Consider the following 24,280-nt stretch of genomic DNA (forward strand, 5'->3'; position numbering starts at 1 on the left):
CAGTGGCTGCTACTAAACAAATATTTAAAAAATGGTTTGTTTCAATGACTCTTTGGGGAGAGTGTAAAAATGGTCTGATAGGTAGCTGCTGGGTTCCTAGAGAGGGAATCTTGACAGAGAAAGAAGTTTGCATTTGTAGCCTCATAGAGAATTACCCTCCTGTGTTTATAATCTGGTTGACCTGGCGCATCTTAGCCGAATGGGAAGAGCAGAGAGGAAGGAGAGGCCAGAAGGGTGAAAAGATCTTTCCCTTTTCTTCTCATCTGACTTGGCAGGTCAGGGCAAAGAATGAAAGGATCCCTGGAACAGGCAATGGATGTATGTGGATACATTGCAAGCTTAATCTGGCCAAAGCCTAATTTGAAAACTAAAATCTAGAAATACTTTTTAACCTACCCATTCTCTTATGACCTTCAAACACTTTTCCCTCTTGCAATTCTTGTCTCTGGTTTGTCCTGTGCATCAAGTTGAACCTCCACTATTTACTCCACTCACTACCACAGGAGCAGCTTTCAATGATGAGATGAAAAGATGGCTGAATATCACTATGATGTCTACAAATTCTTACGTATCGCAGAACTACTTGTTGTGTGCAGCTTAGTATTTCTGAAACTGCTGTTCAGAAGGGACTTCCTATTCTGAGATATTGAAACTGGGGATTTTGTTCTCTGGAAGGATCAGATAGCAGGTGGGAATTGCAATTATCTTAATGGCTCTCTGTAGAAGAAGTCAATTCCACTGCAAATGTCCTTACAAAGCAAAAACAATACTGTACCTACATTCTAAGCACACAGTGCCAGCACAAATACAGTGGTACCTAAGGTTAAGTACTTAATTCGTTCCGGAGGTCCGTACTTTACCTGAAACTGTTCTTAACCTGAAGCACCACTTTAGCTAATGGGGCCTCCTGCTGCTGCCGCGCCGCTGGAGCACAATTTCTGTTCTCATCCTGAAGCAAAGTTCTTAACTTGAAGCACTATTTCTGGGTTAGCGGAGTCTGTAACCTGAAGCGTATGTAACCCGAGGTACCACTGTAGTATAAAAAGCAGATCTAGACTACAATCCAGTAGAGAGCATAGTACACTTAAGCCCACTGATATAATAAGAATGTAAGACGTCTGTGCTGGATCAGACCAAAGATCCACTTGGTCCAGCATCCTGTTCTCACAGTGGCCAACCAGAGGGCTATATAAAGCCCATAAGCAAGACAGGCGTCCATAGCCATCTCTCTGCTTGTGTAAGTAGAAGTGTGACTTCTATTGCTGGATTATGGTGTTGCAACCTAGGCTTCCAGATACAGGTCCATTTCACTGTATGGGACAAAGTCATCCAGTGGCTGTAGCATCTGCCACTCTCCAAAGCTGCTGTCCCCTGAAGATGCTCTACACCCTGCAGGAGCAAAAACCCATATTCCCTTTACCTCCTTGGAAAAATAGTTGGCGTAAATTTTTATCAGAAAAACTGTCAGAGGTGAAAGGGTTAGGCAAGTCCCACCCCCCAAAGTTGTCTTCCACTGCCCACTGAATCCTCTGCATCTGCATTTGATTATCAAAGAAAATATGGGAAGAAACCTAAGTTAGATTAAAATTTAATGTATATGCCAACAATAAAGGCACAAAACAGAAACCACAATATGTTACACATAATGTAAACATCAATGAGCATTTCGTCACAACATAGCAATTTCATTTCCCATATATAATGAGTTAAAGAAAATGTTTAAAAACACTTTTGTTAAAAAACCAGAAGTCTTTTTACTGGGTATAGTAGGTGAAGAGATACCAAAAAATGATTAAAGACTGTTCACGTATGCAACAACAGCAGCAAGAATCCTTTTAGCCCCCAAATGTAAACAACAAGTACCAACTAAAGAAGAGTGGCAGATGAAAATGATGGACTTTGCGGAACTGGTGAAGCTGACGGGAAAAATCCGAAACCAGCACGATCAAGTATTCCAAAAAGACTGGAGTAAATTTATACAACATTTGAAAGACCATTGTAAGCAATTAACAACACTAGTAGCGTTGCCTGAAGACTTGTAAGGAGAATTTCTTTTACCTTTCTACATTTATTTAAACTTTGAGGTATTTTGTAGTGAGTTTTATTAGAATTGGAAAATATATAAAGTGCTGTGATATAAAGGTTACTTTTGAAAGCCAAGAGGTGGGAGGGAAGGAAGTCAACAGGCTCTAAAGAGCCAAAGAAGGAAAATGGATTACAATGATGTGATTACATATGTTTAAATGGAAAATTTATTAAAAATATTTTTTTAAAAAAGACATACCAGCAATTTCAATAGCAATTACTTTCAAAACATAGTGCATTTCAACAGCAATGTGTAGATAAAGCAATCAATCCCCAAACTCAGCAAACATTAAAATGTTCACATTCAAAAGTGCCCTCAACAAAATCAGCCCAATCATGGAAATTTCTCAGGCAATTGGTTTGTTAACCCCTCTCACAATTACATTGACTCTCCCCATCTCTCACCTGCATGAGACCCTGGAGAGACCCTGCCTGCTAAAGCAGATAGTCTTGGACCATTTGGAGAAATATTCTGGTCAGCTGCCTACATTCCCGTTGTGTAGAATATGGATGCTATCTTGAGTTCTACTGATGAGGTGGTATGAAAGAACAGGAACATGAAATTTAAAGTTGTTCACAAGCAGTTCCTTGAAACTACTAGACCAAGTTAGTCACAAGGAGCTCAAAACCCATTGCGATGGGACCAAGTTGTGACAAACTTTAGCAGAATTGGGGGTTTCATATAAACCATGGGTGGGGAACTAGATCGAGTCAGCAGGTTGGATCCCTCATCCCCTCAACCCTGTGGACCCAGATGGCTGGGTTGTCAGGTGACTGGCATCTGTTGATGTTCAATCTGCTCTAAACATTTGTGAAGTTTCCTCTTAGACTTCATTGCTCTATACATTTAAAGCAGTACCATACCACTTTAACAAGTCATGGCTTCCACACAAAAATCCTGGAAACTGCAGTTTGTTAAGGATGCTGAGAGTTCTTAGGAGACCCCCTATTCCTCTCTCAGAGCTATGATCAAAGTTCCATGGGAGTAAGGATAAGATTGTTAAACCACTCTGCTATGGTTTGGGGAAGCAGACTGGAGCCTTTAGCCCAGAGACCAAAGGTAGACCTCTAATTCTTTCAGTCTGGCTCCTGAGACTCTCTCCAGGATGCACCCTTTCTCCCCTGGGCTTCACCCTGTTCCACATGTGCCCTTCTCAAATGCTTTTGTCTTGATGGAATGCATCCTTGAAGTATGATAATGCCTCTTGCTTGCCTGTATAACGTATAGCGAGATATGCACTGTCTCTGACTTTTGCATGGCTGGATAATACAGCTCACTATATAAAGGTCATCCTGTCAACTTTTCCTTTAAGCCCTGCCCACCATTGGCAGATGGACCCCAGAAAGTTGCCCACAGGGAAATGTAGTTGTTGAGCTGAAAAATGTTCCCCACCCCTGATTTAGGAACACAAGCCAGCTTCCTAAACTGCCTTTTTCCTTAGGCGTCCTGGTTTCTAGCCAACAGTTTTTCATGAAGCTCTCAATGCCTTTCAAATTCTTTAAGTGCCACGTAAATCAATCGCTCCAAAGCTTGTTCTAATCTTAAATCACCACTTCTTGAATGTTTAAACCAGATTTTAGCCCCATAACATTATAACAGACTCATTTCCTCATCCTGATCTAACTATTAAGCATATGTAACATGCTACCTTCCTGCTATAAATTCTGGTTTATCTCTTATCTAATTGTAAGCCCTAGATGAGGAACCTTGAAAATCATTGTTTTAGCACCTCAAAACCTCCTGGGCTTTGTTTATATTCCTAAAAACCTTCCACTCTTCCTTTTACCTTATAAATTTAATTGAAGAGAGTAACAGAATACATGTCATCAAATGAGTTATCTTAGCTCCAACTCTTGCCATATTCTGCCAGGCTGGCCTGGCCAATAGTCAGGGGTAATGGGAGCTGCAAACCAGCAACAATAGGAGGTCACAATGTTGGCTACCTCTGATTCATTCTTTCTTTTACATAACTGAATCTATCCTCCCCCCCCCATTCTGTAGAAAGCCCTTCCCCTTGATCAGCCGCCTCACAGCATCTTTCACCTCTTTGTTCCTCAAGCTGTAGATCAAAGGGTTCAGCATGGGGATCACCATAGTGTAGAACACAAAGATCATCTTGTCCACATCAACTGATGAGCTGGAACCAGAACTGGGATGCACATATATGAAGAAGCATTTTCCATAAAAGATTGACACAACCGTGAGGTGCGTTGAGCAAGGAGAGAAAGCTTTGCGCCTGCCCTGTTTGAAGCCATGGTGACTCCCTAAGGGAACTGATAACCTGACCTTGCTGGCTGTTTTTGAGCTGATTCTTCTTGCAAACCAGGGTGCTGCATGTGACAGGTGGAAACTGTGCTGATAGTCAGGGGTAGTATTACAAGGGACTGACTGGAAACCATGCAAGCAGGAAATGATCCCACACAGATGAACCAGGTGAAAAGTCTAGGCAAGTACATCTCATACTGGAAAGCTACAAGTGGCAGGATTGGGTAAGAATGTCTTCATAATCTGATGCCGCAGGGTGCTAACCACTATATCCTGCACTTTTCTTCCCACAAGAGGAAGCTAACCTAGCCTAGCATCTCTATAACACCCCATAGGCCCTTCTGCAGATCCCTCAAGAACATATCACAGAGCTCAAGGGAAGTAGGCACTTCATCATGTATGAAGAGGTGAGGCAGTGAGTTTATTTCTTTAATTCATGAATTTATAGGGCACACATTCATAAAACAACATAACAAGGTGGAATACAACATGTAAAAGCAAGGTTAACAAAGATATCCATTTAAAAGCATTATTTAAAACATCAATAAATACTGATCGGATTATAAAGGAAATTAATGTTGCAAAGGGCAGGCCCAACAAGGAAGACTTCAAGAGACATCTGAATGAAGGGAGGAATGGTTTCCGTTGAATCTCTGCAGGCAAGTAATACCATGGGTCAGGGCCTGCCACATTAAAATCTCTACCCTTAGTGGTGACCAACCAAACCTCAGGGATATGGGGAACCAACAGAAATTCTCAGCTGGAGGATCTTAGTCCGTGCTGTTTTGATGACAATGATGTCATGCTAGCCCTGCCAAGGACTTGCATGTAAGAGGAGCACCGATCTCACAATTATCACCCACCTGGAAGCACCCAAAGTGCATAATTTATGCCTCAGCGGAAATACCTTTCTTCCTCACGATCCTTTTCAGAGCCGCCTTCACCTCCTTATTCCTCAGGCTGTAGATCAAAGGGTTCACCATGGGGATCACCACTGTATAAAAGACAGCAGCAACTTGGTCTTGGGCATCAGCGTCACTTGAGGTGGGCTTCAGGTAGATGAAAAGGATGGTGGTATAGAACAAGGTGACAGCCATCATATGGGAGCCACAGGTAGATAAGGTTTTCTTGCGTCCCTCAGATGAGCTGATCCGACGGATGGTGATGAGGATGTAGATGTAAGAGATGAGGATGGTGAGGAATGAACAGAGACCTATCAGGGAAGAGATCACGAATAGCAGGATGTGGTTGAGCATTGTGTTGGAGCAAGCAAGCTTCAGTATTAAGGGTACATCACAAAAGAAGTGGTTAATGACATTAGAGCCACAGAAAGGAAGACGGAAGGTGGTGTTTGTGTGTATCATGCCGTTGGCACACCCCGCCAGGTATGAAGCCAGTACAAGCCAAATGCAGACCTTCCTAGACATGACAACTGGGTAAAGCAACGGGTTGCAGATTGCTACATAGCGGTCATAGGCCATGGCTGCTAGCAAGAGACACTCTACAGTGGCAAAGACAGCATAGAAATAAAACTGGGCAGCACAGCCAGTGAACGAAATGGCTTTCTTCTCAGCCAAGAAATCTGCCAGCGTTTTGGGGACGATGACAGTGGAGTAACAAAGATCTGAGAAGGACAGGTTGCTGAGGAAGAAGTACATGGGTGTTTGAAGGTGGCGGTCAAGGTGAATCAGTGCTATCATCCCGAGATTTCCCAGAAGAGTGATCGCGTAGATGGTCAGAAACACTGCAAAGAGGGAAATGCGAAGCACTGGGTTGTTTGTGAATCCCGCAAGAATGAATTCTGAAACTGTGGTTTGATTCCATTGGGCCATCATAACAGAATACAAAACCTGTAAAACAGTGGAGAGAAACAATGGTGATGTCTTAAACTTGGTTGAAAACTAACACTAACTTAACTATTGCTGCAACAGACCGTACCTGTCATCCTCCTAATCATCCCGTATGATGGAAAATGTGGGAAATGGATATGCAAATTTCGGGGTTTAAAAAATGTATATATTCTTTATTGAAAAATAAAAAGTAATGAGTATATAATATATTTCTTGAGTATTTTACATCAGTTTAGATGAACATTGGATAAGTGATGCATAAATGTTGGCAGGTGCCTGTCATTTCCCTAGGCAGGAAACAACATGCTAAGCTTGTGTGTGCATTCATTTATTTATTTTACATCATTTGCATACCAGCCATTTAGCAATGTCCTCTGGATGGTTAACAATAAAAGTTAACAATGACCAACAAGAAACTCTAAAAGAAAACAGAATAAAACTACAGTACAAAAAAATAACACAACTAACTAGAACTAGCAAGAGCAAAATATACCTTAACACACACAATCATAAAGCACTAAGAAGTATCAGGATCATAAAGATACACTTCCTAAGTGTAAAAGACCAAAGGACTCAATTCTAGCTTGATCAGCCATTAAAACCTTCAGGATTTTATCCAGCTAAGCCATAGATTTCCATAGGTCATCTGCTCTCTGATTAAAGTTGGATGCTACCTTTAATCTTTTAAAACATTGTTAGGGCAATAATATTCAGTATCAGTATGCAAATTTAACATATTTACACCATTTGGTTTGCAAGGTAATTTTTGCCAACCCATGCTCACCTGCTCTTTATCTGATGTCATATGTGAAACTGAGCGTGGAGCTAGCAAAGAAGTGGCTGGGCAAAAAATTGGGTTTGCAGGCATCTGCACAAAGCTCAGCCCTTGCCTAGAGCTGAGTGCGGTGCTTTGAAACCCCAACAACCACCTGGTCGTCGGGGCTTCAAAGCACCACACAGGGCTGTGTGCTGAGCTTTGGAGTCCTGGTTATCATCTGATCATGGGGGCTTCATGTTTGCACCTGAAAGGCTTACTTTCAAAGCATGTGGGTTGAATGTGGCTCATGCGGGGAGATTCAGTTCTGGCTTTTTATTTATTTATTTTTAAAAAAATTATATGCTGCTATATTATTTAATTCAAAGCAGTTTGCAATGATATCTATATATAATAAAAACACTGACACTAAAATTTGTTGGCCAGATCCAGTTCCTCAACCCTGTGTTACAACTTATTTCCTCCCCTTCAGTTCTTACATTCCCTCTGTAAGAATCTGTTACTCAGAACCTAGGAAACAAAATTCTACTCTTAAGGGAACATTTGGGAACTCAATTTTCCCTGTTATACCATACAGTTTCTAGTCTGAGCAAATGAAACAAATGCATGCATATGACTTTGCAGTGTGCCAGTGAGGAAAGTCAACCCTGGAGTCCATTTTAACTGCTGAATGAGATACAGTGGTACTTCGGGTTAAGAACTTAATTCATTCTGGAGGTCCGTTCTTAACCTGAAACTGTTCTTAACCTGAGATACCACTTTAGCTAATGGGGCTTCCTGCTGCCTCTGTGCCACTTCTCATCCTGAAGCAAAGTTCTTAACCAAAGGTACTATTTCTGGGTTAGCGGAGTCTGTAACCTGAAGCGTCTGTAACCCGAGGTAGCGCTGTAATAGGTTGATGTGCTAACAGAAGCTATTCCCCCTATCCTTCCCACATGGGTGTCCTCTAATTCGCCTTGCAGGGTTGTCAGAACACTCAGAACAGTGTATGGGGGGGGGAAAGGGGGAGAACATTCCTTTGGACAAGCGGAAGTGCTTGCACTGATCAGAAAATCAAGTTAGTGCAATGTTCTACCCAAAATCTACAACTTTGCTTTCTAAGGAAGATACTTAGACATAACAAAACAGAGTCACTCACTAATCTGACTAGAATTGGTGCTCTAACTTTCCTCAGATTTCTGCCTCCATCACCTGGCAGATTGTGTAAGGGCAAATTGCTGTTTTCTTTGGTCTTGCTAAAGAAATATTTTCAAACTACATTAGGTTGTTATTCTAGAGCCAGTATCAGAGATATTTAAACTTACCAGGTTGTGTTCTTGTCTGGTTCTGAGATCTTCACTTATGGGCTGAGTGTTTTAGTTATTCCCGCACTGATTTTGGGTTCTGGTTCTGGGCATAGCATCTTTGCCTCTTCTATGGAAAGAAATTCTCCCTTTGCTCCATGCTTTTCTACCTCTACCCAGTCATAAATTTCTGAAATCTCTGCATGCAAAGCAAGCTGCTTCCTACATATGGCATTGCATCCCACAGACAGGAGTCTTTATATTGAGAATTTGCAGCGTGGGGATCTGTTCCCTGGGGATTTTCTGGTCTTAGACGTACACAGGGGCAAAACTCTCTGAGTGCAAGTCAATGATTAGTCTGCTTATGTGGAGATGAAAACAAAACAAATTAAATGTCCAGGTTTGATTTTGGAAACTTCAGCTAGTTCAGACTGCAGCTGCCAGAACTCTGAGGGGACTGAGGTCCTTAGATTCTGTTGACACCATGACTGTACTGGTTGATGCTTTAATTCCAAGCCCAATTCAAAGTGCTGGTTTCTATCTTCACATTTTAAAACGGTTTGTGCCCAAGCTATTTCATGGTCTTCCTGCACCCATATCAGCCTGCTTGCATGCTGAGATCTACAACAGAGACCTTCCTTGTGTGCCCACTACCTAGATCAGTGAGGCTGATCTACAAGGAATAGGGCCTTTTCTGTGGTGGCCTCATGACTTTCAAACTCCCTGTCAGTGGACAGGCTCCCATGCTTCAAGCCTTTCAGAAGACCATGACATGACATATTTATGATTGATGTTTAATGCTCTGGATTGTGGCTTGTTATTGTTCTACAAGGTGTTTTAATCGACTGACTGAAAATTTTTATTGGCTGTTCTCTTGTGGGGAGGGGTGGTTGATGGTTTTTTATTGTTGGTATTTTGAAAATTTTATTGTTCTAACCTATCTTGGATGGGCATTTATTATTTAAATATGTATGCCGCTGCTTCATATAAATCTGCCCAGGGGGGTTCACAACAGAACAACAAAAATGCAAATCATTACATCACTACAATGCAAAGCAAATACAAAATCATTTCAAAGCATAACAGCAAGCTAACAAATAGCTCAGTTTAAGTACTAGGAACACTTTATTTTTTAAGTCATCATAAATAAACTATCAGTTAATAACAAATATGATAAACATTCCAGCATGCCAACAATAATATAACCAGCAACCACTGTGTGGCAGTACTATACCAAATGATACAAAAAAAACCTAACCAACTGTATAAAAAGTTTCATTAAGACTGTTTTTAAAGAAGTGAACACATTTCCTAGCAATTTATAAGATACATAGCAATTAAAATTAATAAATACAAAGCAGTGAATAAAGGATGTTTAACAGCAGGTAGCCAATTCAAGTACCTAATTTAGAAAAGAGGTAGTGAACCTTTCGTCCTTCGGTTGTTGTTGGACCACAACTCTCATCAGCCCCAGGCAGCATTGCCATGGTTAGGGATGATGGGAGATGTAGTCCTGTTCTATCTGGAGGCTCACAGGTTTGCCTGCCTGTTTTAGAGGTACTGCTACTGTATTGGTGATATTATATTGAACTGCTGCCCTCAATGTGCTGTTAGGTACTAAAAACTATTTAGATAAGTGATCACTTGCAAAACCAGTGTGTGTGTTCCTAATGCATTGTGATGCTACTTATACATAGGAATTTGAGAACATTCCACCATTAAGAGAGAATGTACCACATAAATATAGACTCGGGATGGATGAATCAGTCTACTTTCAATCTCTTTCTGTTTTCCATCTAATTTCTACATTTTTTTTTTAAAAAAAGCATAAGTAAAGGTAAAGGACCCCTGGATGGTTAAGCCCAGTCAAAAGCGACTATAGGGTTGTGGCTCTCATCTTACTTTCAGGCTGAGGGAGCCAGCATTTGCCCACAGACAGCTTTCCAGGTCATATGGCCAGCATGACTAAACCACTTCTGGCACAATGCGACACTGTGATGGAAGCCAGAGTGCACAGAAACACTGTTTACCTTCCTGCTGCAGTGGTACCTATTTATCTACTTGCACTGGCATGCTTTCGAACTGCTAGGTTTGCAGGAGCTGGGACAGAGCAATGGGTGCTCACCCCATTGCGCGGATTCAAACCGCCGACTGATGGGAGGGCATTCCACAGGGCAGGTGCCACTACTGAGAAGGCCCTCTGCCTTGTTCCCTGTAACCTCACTTCTCGCAGTGAGGGAACTGCCAGAAGGCCCTTGGAGCTGGACCTCAGTGTCTGGGCTGAACGATGAGGGTGGAAATGCTCCTTCAGGGATACTGGGCCCACTCCTGCTCATTATTTGTTGAACAATAAACAGTGATGCAGCACCAAACTATATGATAAAAATCATGTCTCATTCAGTCCTAGGGCAGATTGGAAACTGTCCAGGATAATGGTTACACAAAGACGATTTTCAAGTGTTGGGACAGATAAGTGTAATTGCTGGCTTTAGATAAATCTCTGCTATCATTTCTGCAAGCTGTGCTTCAGCAAACAACCCCCCCACACCAATCACACTTCATGTACGATACCCCGCTTTTATCCACTGAGCTGCAACAGCAATAGCCTGGTGCTGGACTAACACATGTCCCTTCCATCTTCCATAGTTTAAAATGTGAATTAGGCCCCTGTCAAGAATCCTTGGCTTTGTGCAGTGCTATTTTTCTATATAGAAAAAGCTTGTTCTCTTATAATGGCAATGGTGCCCCCCTGGGAGGTGCCAGAACTGAGTTCCAGTGAGTAATGGCTGAAAAAAAAGCCCTGTGTAGAATGCAATATTATCTTACCATACATTGTTTTTATTACATTTTCATTAGCTGCCCTGACAGTGTCAAACAGGTGGGAAGAATGATTGTGTTGAAGGTATAGGATCAACGTAACAGGTGGAGTCCAACATTCTAAATGAACATTCTATTAGTGCAAGGATTTCTGATTGTGCAATGAAACTTTATCCCCCCTCTTCTCCCCCCGTGCTGTCCCAAATTGTTTTGGGGGTTCCCCCAACCCTCTAGAGCATGTTGGGGGAGGGCAAATGGCATATAAGAGACAGGAAGAAGAGCATGAGCAGAAATCGTTGCACTGATGGGACAGGTTAGTTGTATACAACCCAAAATAAATAAATAAAGATTTGGGGAGTGTCACAAAATCATCCCAGTTGTGCTTCACATTCCCCAGCGACAAATCTTTCAGATAGTTGTAATTTGGCTCGCATTTGTCTTCACCATGTAATTGGTAGGAATCAATGTTCATATGGGTCTGAAGTCCTTTAGGGATAAGGTCCCAAAGCCAAGACTTTCCTCGATGGGATCGTCTTCTCCTTTTTAGTTCCAAAGAGAGCAAAAGAAACAACATCATTTTTCTGTGATTATAGGAAGCTTCTATATTATTTTGAGGGTTTTTTTTGGGGGGGGGATTTTAATTCCTTACTTTGGCAGAAGCATTTTGCTGTGTGCCCCACACAGAGAAACCCATCAAGCGATCAGCATTAAACTGGAAAGAAACAGAATGACAAAATGCTTGCATCGCTTAGACAGTGTGGTTACTAGCAGTCTAATTTTTAAGCAGCTCTGTGTTTTTGCTTGCTGGAATATGCATTTGTTATCAATATCCCTCCAGAAGCAGCTGTGAGAGAAGCATTTATTTTTTTTAAAAAAAATGAACTGAAATGAACTGATTGGATATTTAGAGAAGTACTGAACAAAAGTCTGCAGAAATAGCACGAATGATACTTCACAAGACCAGTTTAAATAAATAGCTGTTAAGGGGAAGATATACGACCTACACAGTAGTTTTGAAATTTCCTGCAATGCTTGTCTGATGATGAATCGTCATCCTATAGAGAGCTCATTCCCAGAGTGTGGATCTTTTGGTATCCAAAACAGAACCACATGAAACATAAGGGAGATACTGGCAGACTTGAGGAAACCCCAAAGTTTTGTGAAGGACAAATAATATTTAGCAAATGTCCCTAACTAAGGGGGACAGAGCCCTTCCAAACAACCCAATGATATAGGCATGCATGGTGGACATTGAATGCTGACTGACTGTTGGGAGGGGGAGACAAAAAACCGGGTGGGTGAGGTGGGGAAGGAAATTGGGTGATGGAATGCTGATCAGGAATACTGCAGACTGCAACACTTTGTTGCTGACCCCATGTGTGCATTTGTAGCAAGGAAACATTGCAGAACAATCCACACAAAATTCATTCAGGGACCAGGTGAGTTGGGCTGTACTGCTTTTCCAAATTAACGGAAAATGCAGCTTTGAAATGTACCCAAGGATACTTGGCTGGAGCTCACTGGGAAGGTGTGTAATGGTGGAAAAGCCGCCTTGGAAAGAAGCTTGCATGTCATTGCTTGTTGTTAACTGAGAAATGCCAGGATTCTATGGAATATAACTGAAAAACCACTCATCTACATGAAGATGCAGCTAGAATATTGAGATGAAAGGAAACAAATTATCTATTTAGGCAGTGTTAGGTAAGATGGCAAACTGATATGAAAATGCAAAAGATCACCAGGTAGAAAACAAACCATGTTTACTTGGAAGTAAGTCTTATTTACATCAGTGGAACCTCAAAATAAATGGTCTCAAGATTTCAGTTTTAGGAATTAAACTATTTTTTTTGGGGGGGGGGTTCTTTGCTGAAGAGGTATTTTAATTAGATACAAAAGAGTAAGGTATACAGCATTATTAAAATTAGTGAAATGAGAGTAAATGTGAGGTGTCCAACTCAGGATGAGTTTAAGTGGCTGAAGTATTGAGGGACTTCATTCTGTTCAGATCAGGAATTTTTTTTTATGTAGAACTTTTCAAACCCCAGGCTATTTTGACTTCCATATTATAGAATTGAAGGGACCCCAAGGGTCATCTATTTCAACCTCCTGCAATGCAGGAATCACAGCTAAAACAATCCCATCCAACCTCTGTTTAAAAACCTCAAATGAAGCAGAATCCACCACTTTCTGAGATAGTCCATTCCATTGTAAAACAGCTCTTACCGTCAGAAAGATATATACTAACACAGGCTGAGTGCTAGTGATGAGCACATCTGGGCTTGAATTCTAGCAAAGAACAACACTTGCTCATCTGTTAAAAGTCTGTCTCTTGCTTTTGGTTGGCATGCACACATTATGTTCTGTGGCACAAACTGCCTTAAAAACCACAATGGTCATGAGTTTAAGCAGGACTACTGCTGGAGCTTCTGTCCATCAGAATTGCAAGGGTAAGCAGATCAGCAATCATATTTTAAATGTAAGTACTACATCCCTTGACAAAGAATGAATCATGAAATATTTCTGGACTAAAGGATATTGCTAAAGAAGAAGTCCTGAAACTGTCCTGGGAAAAGACAATTCCACAACACAGCTAATTTTGCCCTTATTTGATGTGTATTCAGGTTCAGAGCAAATCATCTGTCTATTCTGAGGTTTCGTGAGCTACATGGTAGTGATCATATTTCTCTCACCTCTGTCCATGACTCTTAAGCAGTAAATTAGAGAAGCTTATTCATGAACCAGTGTGAGCTGAGATCTGATGCCCAATGTGTCCTAGACAATTGATTGCCTTGGCATGACTCCATGATTAGACCTTTGTCTAGAACCCCAGTCAAGTCTACAATTCATAACTCTGGGTTATTCACTGTAAACTATGTGATTCTCATACTTTACCAAAATATTTTTATCTAGGTATCATAGTGTTATAAGTGATGCTGAAGCAGCCTGAAAGTTTCTTACTGCAGACAGAGCATTATGCTACCACTTCAGCTAAATCTGAAGAAATCTGCTTCTTTAATTTCCTTTGACAGAAAGTTAGAAGGAGCCCCTAGCATTATCTAGATAAAAATATTTCAGTTTTGGAAAAGAGAAGTAAAACTGGTTGCTAATGTTTATCCAATATGCCTATCTTGAAATGTTAAAAAGAGAAATATTGACTTCTGTGTTCTTCCCACCTCCACAGCGTCATCATGATGCAAACGGTAAACATCACATTGGTGGACATCTTCCTACTCACAGGGCTAACAGACCTTCCTCATGTGGAAACTGCCCTCTTTGTGATCTTCTGTGCTGTCTATGCCACCACCCTGGTGGGGAATCTGGGCATGATTCTCTTAATCAGGTCCAGCCCACAACTTCACACCCCAATGTACTTCTTACTCGGCAACCTGTCTTTCTTGGACATCTGTTACTCCTCATCCGTCACCCCAAAGTTCCTAGGCAATCTCTTAAAGGAGAAGAAAGTAATTTCTTTTGCTGATTGTTTTACTCAGCTTTTCTTTTATGGTGTATTTGCCACCACTGAGTGTTACCTACTGGCAGTGATGGCCTATGATCGCTATGTGGCTATCTGCAACCCATTGCTCTACTTAATCACCATGTCCCAAAGAAAGTGTATGCAGCTAGTAGGTCTTTCCTATGCAGCTGGGACAGTAAATGCTTTGGTGCACACAGTTGCTGCATCAAGGCTATCGTTTTGTGGACCAAACATCATTAATAATTTTTACTGTGAAATTCCTCCCCTACTGGAGCTGGCCTGTTCAGACATCAGTCTCAATGAAATCTTGCTCTTTATCTTTGTTGGGTTCAATATAACAATAACCATAACAATTGTTCTCACCTCTTACACCTACATCCTGGTCACTATTTTAAAGTTAAAGTCCACTAAGAGCCAACGGAAAGCCTTTTCCACCTGCACATCTCACCTCATGGTCATCACCATCTTTTTTGGCAGTGCTAGCTTCATGTATGCACGTCCCAGTTCTAGGCAAAATCACCACCTTGACAAAATGGCTTCTGTCTTCTATGTAGTCGTGACTCCCATGCTGAACCCCTTGATCTACAGCCTGAGGAACCAGGAAGTCAGGAGTGCCTTCCGCAAAATCCTGGGAAGAAAAGCTGCTTCTCAGTCTAGGATGATACCTTCCATACAAGTTAGACCTTCTCCAGATCACAGGAGAAAGCACTACACGTAAAAGGATGGTCCACAACATTTTGTCTCATAACATGCATATAAAACTGCTCTGCTGTTCGTTTACTCCAACACTTACAGTTAAGTACATGTAGCTGCTGCTCCACCAGCATGCCAGCAAATCCTCCTCTTCTTCGACAATGCCTTTGGAATATTGCTATATCATGGTATAGCAACATTCAAAGCTGCAAGATTTTCTTGGGGCAAGTGTCTCGATACACACTTGTAGATTACTTCCCCATGTTCCAGGAATAAGCTCATCCAGAACATGAATGACTATGAGAACTTTAATTATGCCAAGGTCAGGGTTTCCCATGGTTACCCTTGCTCTATCCTTCCAGAGGACAGACTGCTGTCTGCCTGGGAGAGCTAGCCCCAAACTAGCATGCTGTTCACAATACTCAGGGACACAGGAATACTAACATCTGTTCATTTGGTCTCGCTAGCGGAGTGTCCTAGTAAGGTACACAGAGAGCAATGGAAATGAGACAGCACTTTGCCAGAAATGGAGCTTTAGTCACAAGCATAGCAAGCATAACATTAAACTGTGAAGGCAACCCCAGAGATGGGGTCTAGAGAGAGTGTAAATATTTTGGATGGCAGAGGGTGGGCGATTTCAGTGAGTGGCAACTGAAATGCTTGTGTGTGAGTGAGAGAGAGGATATATTTCCATCTTTATAGTCCTCACACATTTTCCTCCAAGTAATACACATTACACATATGTACTTTTTGAACAATTATCCACACATACCTACATGCCACCACTAGAGTGATCCTGTTCTGGGCAAAAGGAAGGAAACAGCCATACCTTCCTTACTCAGACTCTGCCTGCCTGCACTATGAAAGTTAGGTGCATTGAATAAAGATCCTGATGCTTCATTAAATGTAACTTGATATACAAAAAGTTATGTTTCTCAAATGTTCTTTCTGAGTATGGGGGCAACTGCAATTTGGCCTCCATTGACTTCACTGGGTAAATATTAGACAAATGTTTCATATTGTCTTGTAAGCATGTGTTTGGGATCTGAGGTACTTCAGGGAGCATCAAGATTTCCCCACTAGTCATAATGAAAGCCAAGTTAACATAATTGTTTGTCATTATGGTAAAAAAAAAAAAAAGCCCTAGAGCCACGAAGCGTTGGAGTATATCTGGCTTCCTTCAAACCACTAGATGGATTTTGCTATTGGTTTCACAAGGATTCAGGTTCACTTGCATTCAGGTGAGAAATCGCCTTGAAAGAAACAGAATGCTTTGAACTATTGAAGGCACAATGAAGTTTCAAGAAAGAGAGTAAGTTCAGGAGCATTTTCTCAGTTTATGTGAAAAAAGAATTGTGGTTATTAGTGCAACTATCTGACTGCTGCTTTATGCTGCTATTGCCTGAATATGCTTTAGACACAAACACACACACACATCATTCCAACCGCTGATCTTAACAAGTTTTCTCTCTCTTCATTTTGGCAAATAAGGAAAATGGAGAACGGTAGGGAACTTGAAAGACGCATTCACTGGTGAAATCTCTGCAGATACAGCATAGCATCAACAATTAATTCTCAAAACAGGAAAGATTTAGGGCAGCCTAACTCAAGGTGGTGCCCATCAGAATTTTAGATTGCAACTCTCACCATCCCTGTTCATTGAATAAGTAGGCTGGAAATGACGATAGTTCAAGAATATCTGGAGGGCCTCAGGTTTGGAAAGGCTGCTCTAAGCAATAGTATTCAGTCTTCTTACTGGTCAAAACCCCTTTTCATTTTGATGGTGTGTGAGGAAGTATGTACATCTGCATTGAAATGGAAGGCACACTTTGGTTATGAGGGCTCTATGTACATTGTCGAAGTTTGCAGTCAACTGGCTTCTTGGCTGTTTCTTCCTCTTTGAGACTTTGCATATACAGTACTTGTATTTTGGTTGTATAATAACACATGACTCTGCAATGTCTAACATTCCTACTAAAAGCATTCCTACAAAAACCTAGTAGACAACAATCTGTTATTATATTTCATTGCAGCTTATCTTGCTTATAACCAAAGCCCATTCAAACACTGATCACCATCAATGTATGTCCAGTATATTTAGGAAATGATATTGATGTGTTAATGCTGTAAAATCATACAGGATGTTTTTCACCGTGTGGTCACATCTATCAGAATGAAAGCTATTTCTGAGGAATACTCCCATCTCTCCGCCTTCTCCAACACTTTGATACAACATCAGAGAGGAATTTGGGCTTTTTCCAGTATTTTAGTTCTTGGGTTTCTAAAAGAAAAAGCAATGCTGACTTGTGTGTTCTTCCCTTCTCCACAGCGTCACCGTGATGCAATCAGGAAACATCACATTGGTGGACATCTTCATACTCACAGGGCTAACAGACCTTCCTCAGGTGGAAATTGCCCTCTTTGTGATCTTCTGTGCGGTCTATGCCACCACCCTGGTGGGGAATCTGGGCATGATTCTCTTAATCAGGTCCACCTCACAACTTCACACCCCAATGTACTTCTTACTCGGCAACCTGTCTTTCTTGGACATCTGTTACTCCTCATCTGTCACCCCAAAGTTCCTAAGCAATCTCTTAAAGGAGAAGAAAGTAATTTCTTTTGCCAGTTGTTTTACTCAGCTTTTCTTTTATGGTGCATTTGGCACCACTGAGGGTTACCTGCTGGCAGTGATGGCCTACGATCGCTATGTGGCTATCTGCAACCCATTGCTCTACTTAATCACCATGTCCCAAAGAAAGTGTATGCAGCTAGTAGGTCTTTCCTATGCAGCTGGGACAGTAAATGCTTTGGTGCACACAGTTGCTGCATCAAGGCTATCATTTTGTGGACCAAACATCATTAATAATTTTTACTGTGAAATTCCTCCCCTACTGGAGCTGGCGTGCTCAGACATCAGTCTCAATGAAATCTTGCTCTTTATCTTTGTTGGGTTCAATATAATAATAACCATTACAATTGTTTTCACCTCTTACACTTACATCCTGGTCACTATTTTAAAAGTCGATTCCACTAAAAGCCGAAGAAAAGCCTTTTCTACCTGCACATCTCACCTCATGGTTGTCACCATTTTCTATGGCTCTGTTAGCTTCATGTATACACGTCCCAGTTCTAGGCAGAATCACCACCTTGACAAAATAGCCTCTGTGTTCTATATAGTGGTGACTCCCATGCTGAACCCCTTGATCTACAGTCTGAGGAACCAGGAAGTCAGGAGTGCCTTCCGCAAAATCCTGGGAAGAAAAGCTGCTTTTCAGTCTAGGATGATGCCTTCCATATAAGTTAGACCTTCTCCAGATCACAGGAGATAACACTTCAGGTAAAAGCAGCTCTGATAGAATATGGTCCATAATTTTTAGTCTCATAATATGCAAATAAAACTATTCTGCTGTGCAAAAAGATCATTAGAATTCAAAGCCAGCTTTAAATCCTCAGATGAAATAGTTTCTCTGGCTAAAATCTGATATAGAATTTTATATGATATTCTAGCCACACTTGAGGGAGAAATCTAAGAATGAATAAGCATTACACCAAGACTTTCCAACACTATGTTGTCAGCAGTTGGAACATCTCCAGAAGTAACCAAGCTGGAAAGATAAATGAATCAAAGGCTTCTGAGTGTGGAGAACAGGAAAAGGGGACTTTGTTGAACTGAGATTAGCAGAGCAATTGCAAACTGAAACCGAGAGTGTACTTGAATCCAGTTGCACCATGGGACAGCTAACATTTTCTGACTCTCCTCTGAATGTTGATCCTTATATAAGCAAGACAGCAACATCCATGCACAAAGAATGAGTCATCGAAAATCAACAAGGCACTGCAGCATCTGACCAAGTGTTGCGGGGGACGTGCCATTTCCCATGCTGATATAAAATGTGATAAGTAGGACTCTAACAGACCCAACAGCATCCACCTAACTCCTGCAAGGAATGGGTGCTGGATAGCAGATGTGTTTTAGGACATCTCCCATTGCTTGCAGTTGTAGATGGTTTGGTGGTGAGGTATCTTAACTGTCTGGTGGTTAAGGCATTGAGTTGAATCCTAGCCTTCAAGCGTGAGGTGATGTGGCGCATCACCCACTATGAACCAGTGGTGCTTTCAGGATACCCTGTTGAAGAAGTCTCGGTAGATGTCCCTGTCCTGAAGCCAAGTGTGTGGCAGATGGGCCATAGGGCTTCCAGTGGCGGCCTTAGGATGGCTGACTCAGTAGATCGACATCTTCTGGAAGCTACAATCCTGGCACGACCCTGCAGCTGTTCCAGTCCTCCAGCAGGAGGTTGGAATGGATACACCCAATGCCTGAGTCAAAATTCCTCCTACATTCTGTAATCAATAAAGTTGTGGCCCTTATTAATCCAGATTGTTGTCTGCCTGAGTTATTGATCATATATTATAAATAGACACTGACACAGTGTGGGCGGCACTGTGCTTGGGGCCACAACTAAATATGCACACCACATGTTTTTGTGGACAGAATCTCTGTGCCTTTTAAAAGCTGCATAACAGGCCCAGAACAAGAGATGAGCCCCTTTCCATTATTGCATCTTTAAGTGGAGGCTCATATGGTCCGATTCACATGAGGAAATACCAGGTGAGAGAATTACAGGGATATATGGACAAGCTATGGACATTTCTGGACAAGTTATGGACAATTCTATTTCTATGCAACTTTTGCCACAAAAGAGTGTTACCTCCTGGCTGCTATGGCATATACATGGTCATCTGCAATCCACTCATCTACACAGTCACCGTGTCTCAGAAGGTTTGTGTTTTTCTGGTGGCTGGTTCATACATTGCCGGCTCTGTCTGTTCCCTGATACACAAAGGTTGTTTGACTCATTTATCGTTCTGTGGTCCTAATGTCACTGATCATTTTTACTGTGAAAGTTCTCCACTCTTTCAACTTTCCTGTTCTGATACAAGTGTCAATGACTTTGTGATGTTTGCATATGTTAGCTTTAACCTGAAAAGCACCCATGTGACAGTCCTTTGACAGTGACACCCTTCTATCATTGTCACTATTTTGAGAATCCGCTCAGCTGAGGGCAGGCACAAAGCATTCTCCACCTGCTCCTCTCACCTGCTGGCTGTCACTATCCTTTTACCCCCTTTGAGAATTAGATTGATTGGCTGTGGTACTTAGTACTATATGAGTTATTATTACCTTATATACCAAATGTACCACTTCTCAAGCGGTCTTTCAGAATGTATGAGGGATTTTAATTTGGCTGCAATAAGCTTCACTACATGACTATGAGGTCAATTTTAGATATTTTCTTGTATGTTCTTGGGATGTGAGGTACTTCAGGGAGCATTAAGATTTCCCCAGTGATCCCAAAGAAAGTGAAGGCAACATCATTGTTTGCTGAGACAATAAAAAGCCCCAGAGTCATGTAGAACAGAAATAGATCTGGAAGCATTTTGCTATTGGTTTCACAAGTCAATGGTTCACCTGCACCGAAGACTCAGCTTGAAAGAGTCAGAAAGCTTCAAGCTATTAAAGACACAACTGAACTTTGAGGAAGACAGTAAGTTCAGATATATTTTTTCAGTCATGTGAGAGGCCATTGTGACACTAGCACAACTGTTTTGCTGCCACTGCATATTAGTATTGCTGGAATATGCTTTAGCCATGTGTAATATTTCACTAGCAACAAGTTTTGTGTTTTGGGAAATAAGAAAAGGTGAACCATTTGGATCCTCAGAGAAGCATTAATTGATGTACCCTCTGCAGATACAACATGCATGAGGGTGTACAAAAGCACCTGGAATTAATTCTCAACAAAAGAAAGTTATAGGGCAGTTTCCCCCAAGTTGCTACCCACCCGCTGTCTTAGACTACAGCTCCCATCATCTCTGATAATCAAAAACAATATTTGAAACTAATTGTAGCTGTAGCCCAACAATATATGGAGCGTCCCTGGTTGGGGAAGGTTGATTGAGGCAATAGTTCTCTCTCCTTTTCATTTTGACAGTGTTTGGGGAACTATGTGTCTCGCATGGAAATGGATTTTGCTTGGGTATATGTCTCCTTCGGGCATGTTGGCCGCTCTGGTATGCCTACATTCTGGCAGCCACTGATATGCTCTGAGACACCTATGATATAGACATTGGGTCCTTCATTCTATATCACTGTGCATTGTATAACACTCCTAAAGGTAAAGCTAAAGGTACCCCTGACCGTTAGGTCCAGTCGTGGATGACTCTGGGGTTGCATGCTCATCTCACTCTATAGGCCGAGGGAGCCGGCGTTTGTCCGCAGACAGCTTCCAGGTCATGTGACCAGCATAACTAAGCCGCTTCTGACAAACCAGAGCAGTGCACAGAAATGCCGTTTACCTATCTACTTGCACTTTGACATGCTTTCGAACTGCTAGGTGGGCAGGAGCTGGGACCGAAAAATGGGAGCTCACACCGTCACAGGGATTTAAACTGCCTACCTTCTGATTGGCAAGCCCTAGACTCTGTGGTTTAGACCACCCGCGTCCATGTATTCCTATTTGCCTATAAAAACCTTGCTGGAAATAGTCTTCAGTTATCTTTCATATCAGTTTACTGTGCTGAAAACCATAACTCATTCAAAACATCGTTCAATATCAATGACATATTTAGGAAATGACAGAGGTTTGATGAAGCTGTAGCAGCACACTGAACATTTTTTATTGTGTGGAGAGCATCTACCAGAACGTAATGTTCTTCTGAGGGATCCTCTCATTTCATTTGCTTTTACAATACAGTGTAATTCCTCGGGTTAAGGAATTAATTGGTTCCGGAGGTCCGTTCTTAACCTGAAACTATTCTTAACCTGAGGTACCACTTTAGCTAATGGGGCCTCCCGCTGCTGCTGCGCCACCGGAGCACGATTTCTGTTCTTAACCCAAGGTACTATTTCTGGGTTAGCGGAGTCTGTAACCTGAAGGTATGTAACCTGAAGCGTATGTAACACGAGCTACCACTGTAAAGCATTAACATAGGCAACTTCCCCACTATGCTTGTGTCAGTCTTTTAGTTCCTAGGAGTCTAAAAGAACAAGCAATGCTGACTTCTGTGTTCTTCGCTTCTCCACAGCGTCACCGTGATGCAAACAGGAAACAACACGTTGGTGAACAGTTTCCTACTCACAGGTCTAACAGACCTTCCTCAGGTGGAAATTGCCCTCTTTGTGATCTTCTGTGCTGTCTATGCCACCACCCTGGTGGGGAATCTGGGCATGATTCTCTTAATCAGGTCCAGCCCACAACTGCAAACCCCCATGTACTTCTTACTCGGCAACCTGTCTTTCTTGGACATCTGTTACTCCTCATCTGTCACCCCAAAATTCCTAAGCAATCTCTTAAAGGAGAAGAAAGTAATTTCTTTTGCCGGTTGTTTTACTCAGCTTTTCTTTTATGGTGCATTTGCCACCACTGAGTGTTACCTGCTGGCAGTGATGGCCTACGATCGCTATGTGGCTATCTGCAACCCATTGCTCTACTTAATCACCATGTCCCAAAGAAAGTGCATTGAGCTAGTTGCTCTTTCCTATGCAGCTGGGACAGTAAATGCTTTGGTGCACACCGTTGCTGCATCAAGACTATCCTTTTGTGGTCCAAACATCATTCAGAATTTTTACTGTGAAGTTCCTCCCATTCTGCAGTTGTCCTGCTCAGACATTAGTCCCAATGAAATTTTGATGTTCGTCTTTGTTGGGTTCAATATTATAGCAACCACTTCGACTATTCTCTCCTCTTACACTTATGTTCTGGTCACCATTTTAAAGACTCACTGTACTAGGAGCCGAAGAAAAGCCTTTTCCACCTGCACATCTCACCTCATGGTTGTCACCATTTTCTATGGATTTGGTGGCCTCATGTATGCAAGACCCAGTTCTAGGCAGAACCACCACCTTGACAAAATAGCCTCTGTGTTCTATGTAGTGGTGACTCCCATGCTGAACCCCTTGATCTACAGTCTGAGGAACCAGGAGGTCAGAAGTGCCTTCCGAAAAACCCTGGGAAGAAAAATTGTGTTTTACCAAAGGTTTTTTATAAAATAGATAGTGGCTCCTACTTCCAGGACTTTTGCTTTCCTTACAACATCTCTACATGTTGTAATTTAAGAAAGGGATGGGCAAGAACTTTGGGCCAGGTTGTTTGACTCATTTATCTTTCTGTGGCCCTAATATTATTGGTAATTTTCACTTGGAAGGTACCTCACTCTTACAACTTTCCTGTTCTGATAAAAGTGTCAATAAGTGTGTTGGGTTTCATTTGTTAGTTTTAACCTGATAAGCACTCATTTGACAGCCCTTACCTCTTATTCTTCTATCATTATCACTATTTTGAGAATCCGCTCAGCTGAGGAGAAAGGCAGAAAGTCTTCTCCACCTGCTCCTCTCACCTGCTGGCTGTCATCATCCTTTATGGCAGCTTGATCTTTATGTATCTCCAACCTAATACATCAACAAAGGGAAACAAAGTGGCCTCTCTGCTGTATGCTGTGGTAATCCCCATGCTAAACCCTCTCATCTACAGCCTGAGGAATAAGGAAGTGAAGATTGCTTTGAGACGTATATTTCCTAAAGATGTTAATGATTTGTATTTATATAAAACTTTGTTTATGGGCTGCTGGGTGATTGCAACTGTGTAGCTGTCTGATGGTTGACTGGAACACTAACATGTGGGGGGAGCTCATGGTGGAAGCGGATCGCAGTAAGTCAGAAGCAAGGCCATGAACAGATATTTCCAGGACTACATTCCAATATAACATGTTCCATAACCACCTCATCTGAAAGAAGCAAGAGCAGACTTTAGCCTCTGCTCAGTGAAACCTACAAGGCTCAAGGGCCATCTTCTTTGAGGAACAGAACAACCAAGAAACTGTAGGGCTCGCTAAACCTCCTGCTGTGTAAATCTAAGTGGTGTGCAGATACTACTTTTTTGTGTTTTCATTATAGCCCCCAAAGATCTGATTTCCCCCATGTGAGCTCAGTCCCTCTGTCGTGCTCCCAACCACAGGGTTTTAAGCAGCAATTAAACA

The 24,280-nt window shown here is 41.8% G+C and overlaps 4 protein-coding genes across 4 annotated transcripts; 3 read left to right on the forward strand and 1 right to left on the reverse strand.

The window, feature by feature from the left end:
- Positions 1–4,918: 4,918 nt before the first annotated feature.
- On the reverse strand, positions 4,919–6,186 carry LOC310826523 (olfactory receptor 5AP2-like; the record flags this gene model as incomplete). The annotated part of the gene is made up of 1 exon (XM_083701572.1): positions 4,919–6,186. The coding sequence occupies one exon, from the start codon at positions 6,184–6,186 to the stop codon at positions 5,239–5,241; it is 948 nt and encodes a 315-aa protein (XP_083557698.1). The 3' UTR covers positions 4,919–5,238.
- A 6,199-nt stretch (positions 6,187–12,385) lies between these two features.
- Positions 12,386–15,269, forward strand: LOC310826455 (olfactory receptor 5J3-like; the record flags this gene model as incomplete). Its single annotated transcript, XM_083701308.1, has 2 exons — positions 12,386–12,515; positions 14,258–15,269. Exon 2 carries the CDS (start codon positions 14,265–14,267, stop codon positions 15,267–15,269), a length of 1,005 nt encoding a protein of 334 aa, XP_083557434.1. The 5' UTR covers positions 12,386–12,515; positions 14,258–14,264.
- A 2,314-nt stretch (positions 15,270–17,583) lies between these two features.
- Positions 17,584–18,543, forward strand: LOC310826477 (olfactory receptor 5J3-like; the record flags this gene model as incomplete). The annotated part of the gene is made up of 1 exon (XM_083701438.1): positions 17,584–18,543. The coding sequence occupies one exon, from the start codon at positions 17,584–17,586 to the stop codon at positions 18,541–18,543; it is 960 nt and encodes a 319-aa protein (XP_083557564.1).
- Positions 18,544–22,340: 3,797 nt separating this feature from the next.
- LOC310826481 (olfactory receptor 5J3-like) lies at positions 22,341–23,679 on the forward strand (the record flags this gene model as incomplete). Its single annotated transcript, XM_083701449.1, has 1 exon — positions 22,341–23,679. One exon carries the CDS (start codon positions 22,341–22,343, stop codon positions 23,295–23,297), a length of 957 nt encoding a protein of 318 aa, XP_083557575.1. The 3' UTR covers positions 23,298–23,679.
- Positions 23,680–24,280: the final 601 nt, after the last annotated feature.

Source organism: Podarcis gaigeae (genome assembly GCF_964106915.1).
Source record: "Podarcis gaigeae genome assembly, chromosome: 1".
Classification (NCBI taxonomy): domain Eukaryota; kingdom Metazoa; phylum Chordata; class Lepidosauria; order Squamata; family Lacertidae; genus Podarcis; species Podarcis gaigeae.